This window comes from Varanus komodoensis, unplaced genomic scaffold (genome assembly GCF_004798865.1).
Source record: "Varanus komodoensis strain SLA01 unplaced genomic scaffold, ASM479886v1 scaffold4, whole genome shotgun sequence".
In the NCBI taxonomy this organism is placed as follows: domain Eukaryota; kingdom Metazoa; phylum Chordata; class Lepidosauria; order Squamata; family Varanidae; genus Varanus; species Varanus komodoensis.
This window is the reverse complement of record NW_025335941.1, coordinates 8,917,516-8,930,391: the sequence shown is the minus strand read 5'-3', so window position 1 is coordinate 8,930,391 and position 12,876 is coordinate 8,917,516. Positions and strand designations below refer to the sequence as shown.

Below are 12,876 nucleotides of genomic sequence, written 5' to 3'. Positions count from 1 at the left end.
TCAGGATAAATAAGTCTGACTTCTTGGACAGTCTGCCCAGGTGTTTTCATAGCAATTCCAGTTGAACTCCATCTACCTGGAGTTCATGCGAAGGAAAATCGCATCCCAAGTCTAAGGTACAGTGCTGTTAGAAGATGCTCAACTGTGGTTTCCCACAAGCATTACCAGCACAGACCTATTTCTAGCAGAAGTTCTCAGATTCATTACTTCCAAACACAGATGCACAGTGGTATATACAATATGAGTCACAGTCCAATAAGATTGAGAAGATGATCAAATAATGTCAAGGTTAGGGTCAGGCTAAAGATTACAAAGTGATTTTTAACAGCTGCCCAGTCAGCCTAATACACAGTTGCTGAATAGCTCTCTGCATGCAGCTACAACTCTAAACAAAAGCATCTGCCGATTCCATAAAAGCAGCTAGCACTCCTAGCTAATGAAGTGTATGATGAACAGTTTCAAGGACAACAAGGAAAGGGGGGTGGGGGAGCTACTCATGTTGGCTGCGATCTACAATACTCTCTGTAGCAATCCCATTCACGGTCAATGGGATTTTTATGAAAACAAATTGGCGATAGGGTGCTTTATTTTAAGATTATTTTGAACAACACGCATATACTGGATCTACTTGACAGATATGAATGACTGCAGCTTAAGCTGTTGCTGAAATATTCCCTCAAATTAAAATAAATTAGTATAGATCTTTTTGAACTATGAATGATTCTACAATTTTTCCTAAATGGTACGCTTGGAATTTGGCACATGCTAAATTATTGGTATGGTGTGATGAAAATGTTCTACTTTATAAAAATGAGAATTGTGGATTATATAGCCTTTTCATGGGTTTGATTTATGCAGAGTTAGGTGTGGCTATGTCCATCCATTTGAACAGGTGCATATCTAACTGCATCAAATCAAACTGTTAATATGGCAAATGATTTAAAACTTTGTCTCATTTATGCCAGGGTATCCTTAAACCAACTTCCTTTAACAGCCTGACAACTGTGAATACAATTTCAGTGCTCTGGAAAAATATTAAGGCAATTTTACAAGTTGCATCATTAAGAAATCTGTAGTATTTGGGGGAGAAACATAAAAGAAATGATCAAACAACAAAGTGTTGGTTTTAAAATAGAAACTCATTGGCTTTTTTGCCTAGGGAAAGATGACCTGCTTCTTTTCTCAGTTTATACAGTTTTCCCATGCAAGATAAAGAAAATTTCTCAAGATAAAGAAAACTTCATGGAGGTTTCCAAGAAGAAATGGATACTCACCAAACTTTGGAAGACCAAATAAGAGATGGATTGACTCCATAAACCCTTAAATTTAGAACAACCAAGCAGGGATGCCATGAATATGACATTTTGGAGGGCCTTCATTCATAGGCTTGCCATAAGTCAAAGAGAACTTGACAGCACATACCAACAATAACAGAATTTGAAATAATGAATATGAAACACAGACTGTGTCGGCATGCCATAAGACATAGTGATTGCTTACCCATGCCGGTCTGTAGTCATGGTGTTTCTCCATCATAGCTTTGGTTTCCCAAAACCATTCAGAGCATTAATGGTTTGTTCTAAGATTATTATGCTTCACTGTGGCTTCTCTGTCCAGACCTAGGATCTCCTGTTGGTATGGAAATACCATAGAGACCCATGGAAGGAGCAGCCATGGAAATGTCCACTCAGCCATCCATTCTCAGCTCCCTAGCAGCACTGAATATCACTCGTTTATTCATGTTGGAGAGCAATGTCTCCAGAGACAGGGAGAAACTGGGTGAATGCATGGGGAAACAACAGAATCTTGGCAAACATTTATTACGATTGTGAATTCATTTTGGGTTTGGAGTAGCTACTAAGTGTTGCAGAGACACAGATACACTCAGGAAAGGCTAGAAGGAGAGCCTGTCTCAAAACCTCAACCAACCAATCAGGTGAGGCTGCTGAGGTTCATAGGGAACAACAGAGAAAGGAAGATTCCAATTGTGGGGACCGTTGGGATGCATGCCAAGAGCAGGAGGATGGAACTGGGAGTTTGGAAACCACATTGCCCAGGAGCCATGCAAAAGTCTGATGGGTAAGTTCGGAGAACCATCCATACGCTGGGGAAATAGGATGGGGTTGCTCCATGGACACAATAGGTGCTTAATTTTCTACTTTGCTTATTCTCTTTCAGCACACCAGTTTGTGGTAAAGAAAGCTAATCCATGTGACTTTATTACATTAAGTTTCCACTATAATGATGCACTTTTGCTGTGATTTACTTTCACTGCTTCATTGACAGGAAATCTAATTATGTTTATCCTAAACTAAGAAATGAAATCTGACATTGGCCATCTTAACCTCAGTGTTCATTAGTCAAATAGGGATCTTCATGCCAAGAAAATGTGGAACTGCCAATATGTTCCAGCTAACATATCTACATCACCCTTGGGGATAAACTTTTCAGCCCATCCTCTGCTTCTCCAATCTGTAGTTGGCTTTTAATGGTATTTTATTAGTAACAACACATAATAACTTAAATACACTGCTCTAAATTTGTTTTTCAAGGTTCTTCCTGCAGCAACCCATTCTCAAAACTTATTTACTCTGAGAATTACAATTTCCTGTGATATATTAAACATGAGAATATATTGATTCTGTATGCAACACAAAGAAATATTTATAGAATTAAATATCTAGAGCTGATATGTAACTATGCCTTGCTAGATAACTATCACACTACATTAAGGCCCAAACTAGGTGTGATTGTTAGCAACACCAGCAACAACAAACGCAAATACTAGATATGGGGGAGAGGACAACTAATACTTAAAACTTCTCACCTGTTGTTATCCTGACAATTATCATCACCACCACCACCTCTGTTCCATTTTTGTTTGCTTAATGTTCCTGGTAAATGCAAGGACACATTTAAGGCTATGTCTAGCCTGGCCTTTAATTTTAAAATCCATAAGAAGTTGCAAGTCACAAAACAAACAAAAACAAGCAGAACCAGTGAACATTTGTAACACACTGAACTAAACACATCAGGATTTGCTTAATGATCCAATAAAAATAATTTAATTTAGGAATATAAACACCTAAATGAAAGTGTCCTCATTTGGTTATTTCACTCTGCAAATTCTTCAAAGGGTAAAACATGAAAGGTGTCTTTATTTGGCGAGATAAGAAGGCATCAGTTGATACTAACACCCTACAAATAAGTGAAGGAAAAGGAGTTGTGCTTCCCATGTTTAAATTTCTTATTATGAAGCTGTCCATAGCAGCTGGATAATTCAGTCTCATCAAGAGAAGATCAGAGTTCAGTTTGGCTTAAGTTATCAAAGGATAATGACTCAGATACACATACTGTATAGGAACTCATGGGAACAGACAAATAATGGCAATGCTATTTGCTATGATATTTGAGGGATTAACATCCAGGATCAGTTTTCTCCTTTTGTAAAACAGTTCTTGTAGGTTTTACAAGAATGCACATAAGAATATAGCAGTTACAAAATCTGGCAGTTCTTGAAAGTCTAGATTGATTAGTGACATCTGAACCCAGAATTGTGGGTTATTGGAGGATAAGCAATCATGATTTTGAACCCATAGTTTTCATTTGTCTTCTCAACAACCTTAAGGTTTGTTAACAACCTTAGGTTGTTATGACATGCAAACCAAGTCATTATTTTGATGTTTGGCATTAAATTTAGGAGAACCTTTAATGATTTTATTCACATTCTAACTCCCTTATTAAAAGCATTGCTTTCATGGAACTTTAGTTTTCACCAGCAGCTTTGATAGGGGATTTTCAATGGAAAAAAGCAAAGGATGAAAGCATTAATCCCTTTCCAATCCAGACCACACCCCAACACACACACACGACTTTCTTTAAAAAAAAAAGTGATCATAATTGGGCAAGACAATCACATTTTAAACATATTGTAAAGTTGGGATCGAAACCATATTCTTGCTTCAAGGTTTCCTAGCTTCAGAAACACCACATTTGGCATGTAATTGGCTGTTTTTATGAGCTAGCGAGCTCATAAAATGGAGTGCAGTATTGCTTGATCGAGTTTATCAACTTCTGTTCAGGTGACAGCTCTTCATTATTTTAGGGAGGTTCGCTCACAAGTTACTTGCCTCAGATTGCAACCTTAAGCATGTAACTGTGCATTTCATTTCTGCTGGTTTGATGCACCTAAGGGCTGCCGGAGTGTGCCACTGAGTGTGTGAAACATTGCTCCCTGAAATCATGCCACTATCTCAGAAGTAAAATAGAACTGATTTCCACTGTGTTTTGGGCAGAAGCAAAGCCTTAAAATCTCAAAACTGATCCCAAACAAAAGGAAAATATACTTCAATACAAATACTGCAGTATTACTTGCAATTTACTTATGCTTCTAAATTGCTTCCATTAAAGAAATGTATGAAAGTGTATGAAAACTAGTCTTCAGACACAGGACAAGATTGCTTTCTTGGGAATGTTTGCTGGAAAAGAGTCATTTGGGTAAGAACTGAAAGTCCACAACAGTTGCACCTGTTCCAGAGTTGGGTCTTATGACCTTAAAAGCCCTATTATGACTCACCATGGATCAAAGCTCCAAAATCATGGGTACTATCAGGAAGATATCTCTTGGTGAATGTAGCAATGGAACAGTAGAGATCAGGGGATCTAAGCATGGGATTTGTAAACCAATTCCAAATCTCAAACCTGGCTGGCATCATGCAGATAGCCAAAGCAGTTCCCTCAATGTCACTGTCCCATGATGCTGTCAAGCCACTTGCATGGCCGAGAGGAATAATTTTCTTCTACTACTTCTGTCCAACCATCTCCATCTTGTTGAACAGCACTTCCATTCTCAGCCGCTCCCAGCATATCTGATAAGCCACTTGCCTTGACAGCAGGATGTCTCTGAATATAGTAGTAATGGATTGTTGTTTGGACTGGAACATCAAAGTCATCTGTGCCAAATACGATGAACCTCAATGCTAATTATGAACATAGCTTAGAAGTCATGCACATTCACTTGAAGATCCATCCGACTACAGAGTGTTTTTTGATGTTGATACTGTTTCCAAAACACATCTTAGGCATACAGAAAATAATGGCATCTTGAGCATTATTAAAATGTCCCATTAATGGACTGAGAACCTTCTTCGCTAATATTATTCAGTTTCCTGCCCTTGATGTCTTGGCTAGGGTTGGGTGCAGAGAGAACAGGTTGCTCAATCAGGCACGCAAGTAGGCTCTGGCAGAAGCATGCTACAGCTTGATAAGGCAAGGGTTGTTCAGTTCTCAATTATGCTGGGTAAACAAGAGCACAGGAAGGTGGACAGCACAGGAAGGTGGAGCAGCTCTTCATGAAAGGCACAGTGCCACAGTAATGGACTAACAACAGCTGAGGGCTTAAGTAGGGGGCCCACTGGATTCTGCCTGCAGAAGAAGCAGGAGGAGTTCCTTTTCAGGCATGGAAGTGCAAATGTTTGACTTTCTGTTATAGGAAGTCTTGCCTGGTCAGTGTCTTTGTAAGGTTCAGCTGTCAAAAGCAGTCCAGTGCAGTTGGTAGCATACATAGAAACTAGCAAGGAGAGACTGCATACAGTCTAATTCGCACAAGTGATTGAGCTGCCAGCTGAAAATAACAAGCAAAGGAAGGTATGATGGAGAAGCAGGAGCATTAAAGAGGAGATGGTGACAAAACCTCTCCCGCAGCGATTTAAGCTCCCTTTCAACTGCTGAACTGACTGTTCTCAGTGCCCTCCACATTTCTGACATATTCCCTGCTCTTCAGCTATTTCAGAAACGGGAAATATGACTACTCCTCCTGCCCTTCCTTCCTTCCTTCCTTCATTTAAAACTTTTATATCCCATCACCACATGCCTCGGCATCTCAGGATGGCTTACAAATGTAGAATTAAGAACAGTAAAACAATAACAAATTGGTATTTCCATGACTCCTATTCAGAGCATATACTGTTGTGGTTATTTTGGTTCCCTGACAATAAAACAATAATAATATTACCTTGACAAGCTGGTTGAGTGTGGCAAAGTGAATAGAACTATTACAGAGGGTCTCACTGGTGCTGGCCCCCATTTGCTACATTCTCTTCTGTCACCTCCAAGGATGTAGTTTTTTTTTAAAGAGCCGCCTGGGAATGTGTTTGCTTTTTTACTGGAACATACAGCCAGATTATATGGGAATTACACACAGATTTCATGGTTGGGAAGTAAAATGGAAGGGAAATTTGCATTCAAATTCCCCTCTATTTAGTTCCTAACCATGACATGTGAGTATAGGAGCAAAAGAATGACAAACAACAACAGCTACAACTGTACAATTTTCTGAGGATGAAAAAATGGATCCAGATTGTCATTTCTGCAGCTCTGAAAAATAGGAAAATCAAAATGGCAAACAAAAATGGGTAGTGGTCCGACACAAGATGGGTTCTGCTGCAGCAGATACTGTGCTACCTGCTGGATACTGAGGGAAAAGGGAGAGAACATCCCACGGTGGTCCCATTTACCTTTCAGAAGCACCACGGGATGTTCCATGAACAACCAATCCACCATGGCTTATTTACATGGTGGCTTAGAGTTAGATGTGTACAGTGGGCTTCATGTTTCAGCACTTTCCCTCAAACGTCTAGAAATTAATTCTCATGATGGGCATTGGAAGCTTCTTGCAGTGCACACCTATATAAACCTGGAAACAAGAGAGACACTGCTTCCCTCCCATTTTCCTTCCCCCATTGCCATCCCACCCAGACAGCTGGTACAGCTTAATGTGCTTGAGTCATAGTTATTCTGTAACTAATACAACTGGAGTTCTGTTCAGGCATTCAGGAGAATGTGTGGGAGCTTAAAGTGTGGAGTCATGTGGGGTACTATATGCTGCCCCAATCCCTCAGTTTACACCTTTCCATGTTGTACCAGCAAGATCTGAAATGGAGTTCTATTCGCATTTGCTTCCACACAAGTATACAACTTTCAGCATGACCACAGACCCTGCCTTATTACAATTCCCAGTCCCATAAAGAGTTCTATTTGCCTATGACACATGGTAAGCTTATAGCATGGAAGCAGCCTTTGCCATGAGAATTAATGGCATCTTCTCTTTGACACACGATGCCGTAAGCCCCTTTGCAAAAATGCTCCCATTAAATGTCAAATACCACAGCGTCTTTCTGTCCATCTCTAAGACGCATCACATCTCTCTTCACTCTTGGGAGGGGAAGTGATAAATGAGATGTAAGTAGGAATAATGGATGTGAAAGAGTATTTTTGTTCTCCCGCCTACAAGACTTTCCCACCTAGCGGCACTCAGCTCTATTCCACCGCAAGAAAAATCATTTATTGCTGGCAGCTGAACAAACCCATCAAATGGTTCCAGGCTACATCTATACTGCATCTTGCTCACAGCTGGTTTGCAACAAGTCCCCCTTTAATAGTCTCCCTCTGTGACTCTCTTCAGGGGTGACCAAGGCTGATCATGAGCTCCTGTGTTCCTTACCATGCTAACAGCCTCCATGGACAGAGAAGGTGCTCCTTTCAGGCAGTCAGGCAGATACCTCTCAGGCATCATACGAAGCGGATGATGGAAACGTGCAAAGAACAGGTACAGCACCCTCCCCATCCTCATGTGTTTAACTTGTCCAGAAAAGAAATACCTAAAGAGGGCTTCAGTGTCATTCACGTTTGTTTTTTATTCTCAGGTGATTTGATTAATACTCCACCTTTCTACCAGGAAATTGCATGCAAGTCAGTTTTACATCTTGAACATGAAAAAAATGTGAAAATTTGTTAATTCTTATCAAAATGAAACTGAATGTCCTGCCCACATTACAGTAAGGTGATACTTTCATTAGCAGTGTACTTTCTCAAATGAAATTGATCAGGGCTCAAGCTTGCTTAAAGCCATGTTCTTGGGGTCTGAAGTCTCGTCACCAAAGGTGGGATGTGTGGGGGCTGGCTCTAGCTATTCATTGGAGGCTATTCAGAAAGCAATCCCTTCTCACACCCTTTAGTAGGATTCACTTTATTATTACGTAGTCGGTTACTGGGCTGGGATCTGAAAGTGAAAACAGATTCAGGGGCTGAGTGCTGGCCCAAATTATGATGTGTTTCCATTGTAAGAGAGCACTGCCCTTTAAATTAAAGTAATAACACTACCATCTCTGAACAGGATGCCTGATTCTTGGCAGCTTATTTTGATAAGGGATTGGAAAGAGGTCATATTCAGGGCAAAGACTTCCCACATATACTTTCTCTGGCAAGCATTAAAAAAAACACCCTACAATGCAGACAACTGGAGAACAGGAGTAAGGCCAGTATTTTGTGTCTGCTGCTTTAACTAATATATTCATTGTAACCCAAAAGACTAGCAGAAAAATCAAGACAAAATAAGAGAGATATTTAAATAATCTGAAAATGGATTAGCTAGGTTGAAAAGTTTTCCAGCCCAATAGTGTATGCATTTACTTAGAAGGAAGACCTTCCTTGTAAGTTCAAGAGGGGCTTACTTCCAATGTCCATTTTTTCCCACACCATCTTTCCTCAGCCCTAATCTCATGTCTTAACTTTTATTGTCAGAGTGCAACCCTATGCATATTTAGACAGAAAAAAAGATTCCTAAATTTTAGGAATCTTGGATTACTTTCTTCCCACATCACTATAGTTAGAATTTTTCACTAAATAAATCATTCTTAAGGTGATTATATCTAGGGAAGGATACACAAGATTGTAACATAACAGCGCAATGCTATGCATAGCATCTCACTTCTACTGAGTTCAGTAAGACTGAGTCTGGGGCAAGACTTTATCTGCATTATTTTTTTCAGTTCTGCTGTAAATATATTTTGCTATCTGAAAGTTACAATTGCTGACTGTAACAATGACTACATTGTTTGTATTTGGTTTGGAAATGTTTTTGCTTCCTTCAACAAAAACAAGCAGGATGATATTCTATGAACTAATAAAAAACAATAATTACATAAAATGTCACAGTACGAACAGCATGAGCATTTTCCTTGCTGTGACATTTCATGTTTGGATTTCATTGAAAAAATCGTGTAAAAGTATATTTACAAGCCTGCATTTGAGCAGACAGAACTTTTCTTCTCTGCTGAGATGTCTTTGCTATAAGGGATGCAGGTTATAGCGCCGATATTACATTTTGATTAAATTGCATTTGCAACTCTCAAACATGGAATGTGTCTCTGAAGGGGTGAAGGAAGAGAGTTTCCTGATGACAAGCAGTTGCAGAGGCTTATGCTCCTCAGCTACAACAGTAACACCTATCTATGAAAAGAAATACATACATAGTGAGCAATTCAGTAGCAGGGTACTTCCAGATAAAATGCTGCCAGGACTACAAATCAAAAGCCACCGGGTGTACTTGCTTTGCCTTTTCTTTGTCAATTGTTTTTGTGCGTGTTCTGTTTTTAGTGGAAGGAAAAAAGCAGTTTCCTTCCACCAAAAACAGAACACACACAAAAACTGGTGTGTGGTGTGGGAGGCTACAAATCAAAGCTGATAACACCTGGGGCCCCTGTAAAATCTGGTGAACAAAGTGGGGACATTACACACTAAACGCCTTGCTTGGGAGCCCCCTCAGTTCCTTGGATGACACACATTTGTTCTCAAGTATTCTGTATCCAAGTGCAAAAGTCTGCACTGTATTTCCTAGTCTTGGTACAGAAAACAGTAGAGGATCAACAGTTTGTTCAGAAGAAAGGCTGCAGTCAAACATATTTTAAGGTAAAACCTTTTCTTCTTTTTTTAGGTGACTCAGTGTATTGTTTTTGTTCTACCTCAAAAGAGCATTTTAACACTGCTGCTCAGCCTCTCATAAGAAACCATTCCTAAGGCATGCTGAGCTCCAACTTGCTGAATGGGGTGGGACGGTGGCAGGGAGGCTGTCTAACATGCCCTCCTGTAGATGATGATCCTTCTATGAAATAAGCTGATGCCAGTATATGATGGTACCAGAAGAGATCAGGAGGATTCAAAGCAGACCAAGCTAAAAGTGATCATAAGGCAAGAAGGCAATCAAGCGAACTGACACAACATGCAGTCTTAAAAAGCAAGGGAAAAAACAACCATCCACACCCTTGCACTCTTCTCAACCCAAAATAATTCCACCTTGTGAATCCACAGGTCACCAGGACACCCAAGGACATCCTCCTTACCAAGCACCTATTCAAAAACCCTACTCAAAAATAAATGCCATTTCATTCAATGGCGTATACTTGTACTTAACAAGGCTGAGCCTTGCACCCTAACATCTTGATGCCAGGCCAACGGGAGAGCACGTCCTCCTTCGGCTTGGTGCCACCTGCCTCCGATGTTTTGGCCCCAAGTCCCTAACGGTTGGCCACACTGTCGGGGGCTGCCTGGAGGGAGGCCCTCGGGGGTCCCAAGCGGGACCAGCCGGTCAAGTGGGGGTAACGCAGGAATCGGCCTCATCCCAGAAGGCTCGTTGTATTGCACAATGCCAAGACGTGCAGCACGCGAAGCAACTCCAAGCTGGGAAAGGGCCACTTTCTTGTTCCAAAGATCACCGGCTGTCCTCAAGCCACATCAGCCAGCAGGTACTTCACGCTCCTTAGACGGCTCACTTTTCCTCCGCACGCCGCAGCGCATCTACTGGACAGGCGCGGTGCTTTTGCAGAACTTACTACAGCGCTCATTCCTCTCCAGGAGCAAGCATTTAAATACAGACGGAGCAAACTAGTCGCGCAACAAAGCGATCCCTTCCTTCAAGGGTGCGCACAAAGAGCTCGGAGCCTGGCTCAACTTTCCCCGCCCCACCGGGTGACTTCTTGGAGAAGTGTGTCGCCTAATAGGGTGAGGAGACGGCGAAGGGCTGTTTGCTTGGCCAAGGGTCTCCCCCGCCCCGCCCCGCCCCGGGTCTTCGGGCCGACGCTCCCTGACCTGAGATGCCTCCCCCGATCACGACCACATCGTGGCTGGCGTTCATGGTGCCGCTTGTGCTGCCCCTTCGCGCCGGCAGGTCCCTCACCAACCGCCGCTCGCCAGACTCGCTAGCGCGCCCCTGGCTCCTTCCCCCGAACTAGCAGGGCTGCCAATCAGGCGCAGCAGCAGCAGCAGCAGCGAGCAGCAGCAGCAGCAGGAAACTTCCCGCAGGGTCTCCCCTCCGCGCGCTCCGCCCCCGCGTCGCCGCCAATCACGGCGGCCACAGGGGCTGCGAGGACGGGTCCTGCCCGGGCGAGGCGACGGCCGGGAGCGCGCTGCTCGGGCGGGGCGGCCTGTCACTCACGCGGCTCCCCGGGGAGCCACATCCAACCAAGCGGAAGGCTCTCCCGCTGGCCCGTGTCGGTAGGCAGCGCCGCCCGCCCGCCCCCTGCTCGCGTTGGGCGGGCAGGTGGAGCAAAGGGCAGGTTCCTGCGGGCGCTCCGCAGGAGGGCGCCGGGCACGGGAACCCTCGCCTTGATTCATTCGCTGGTCGGCGCAAGGTGGATTCGGGAGAGGGCCGGGTAGGAATGCAGCAGGAGTGGAAGCGCCGGGCTTATTCTGAGGTGCAGCTGCTTGCATTTTATGCAGTTGTAAAAAGAAGTGCCGCGCAAACTTTCAGCTTTTCATTACTTACCATTAGAAACACTCTGGAAAGGGCTCGCGCACTGGGGATGGAGGGAGAGCCACATAGACTTCTCGCGCAGAGGAAAACTGCTTAAATTTAACTCTGTGTAGTGGTACAGATACTGCAGGCAATCCATTTTCATCCATGAAAAGCAAAATCAGGTGTGCGTATGCCCATGCCTTCCACCTAGGAATCTCCATTACAACTCCCATCATCTGCAGCTAGCACAGGTACTATGGCTCACTAATGTCCAATCCAAATGGGGCTGGGTGCAGGGACGGGTGCAGCTTTCTCCCAGCTGATGCCAACCAGATGTGGCTCCCATAATCCCTGATCTCTGCCTAGGCAGTAATCATGGTTGCCTTTCACAAGGTGGGGTTCAATAAACCTTACATTAGGTTGAAAGGATGCTAAGAAGACTTGTGTAATGCTTCTTCATGTAAATTGCTAACAGAATGCCAGTGGTATGCAAGCTGACCAGGTTCCCTTACCTCACAGCTGGTGTGGGGAGAGATATTTCTAACTAATAGGTGAATATGGTATTTAACCTTGCTTTCCACCATTGAAAGTCAGAATCAGCTTAAGTTCCCATCCTGTTGCATTTAATCTGCAAACTAGAGTCAGTATATAAACCGTATATCAAAGTTAGACAGCTTCTGTCAATGTTTGCTGCATCAAATTTTTCCCATAGCTTTGTTCTCAAAATCATATCAGATGCCAACTTAAAGTTGATAAAGGCTGCATAAAGAGCCTCCCCTGATGTTCTAGTGCATTTCTCAGCAAGATGCTGGAGAAGAAACCCAGATTTATACATGATCTCCTAGCCCTAAATCCTGCTTGTTTACCAGCTATAATATTTTCTAGTTTGTTTGTTTGAAGCATTTTTATCCAGTTCTTTACAGGATCCTCAGGACAGCAACACATCCAGCAAATTAATTTTCATGGAAGTCAACGGAATACAGTTTACTAACAATGCTTAATAGGTGAATAGATTTATAGTTTGATGGATCCAATCTTTTTCCTTTCTTGTCTATTATGATAATTATCGCAAGCACCCACTCTGCTGAGAAGCATCCTGACCAGTCAACATGTATAAATAGGACTGTCAGGACAAGTATCCACCAGTCAATATTAGATTTTAGGAAGGATTTTATTAGTAATAATACTTTGCTAAATTTAATTTGTGAGATCAATTTAATGACATCACATATGAAGACAGGACTTATTGCAATGTTGAGAGAATTGCCCACTTGCCTACAGGGCATTAAAGTGCCGTTCCCAAATAT

General features: G+C 42.5%; 1 protein-coding gene across 1 annotated transcript in view; it reads right to left on the bottom strand.

The window, feature by feature from the left end:
* The window catches only part of LOC123029233 (amine oxidase [flavin-containing] A-like), a 41,086-nt gene extending 29,981 nt beyond the window's left edge, over positions 1-11,105 (bottom strand). The window contains exon 1 of the mRNA XM_044441911.1: positions 10,924-11,105. Within this exon, the coding sequence (XP_044297846.1) occupies positions 10,924-10,969 (46 nt within the window). The 5' untranslated portion in view covers positions 10,970-11,105. The remainder of the gene's footprint in view (positions 1-10,923) is intronic.
* Positions 11,106-12,876: the final 1,771 nt, after the last annotated feature.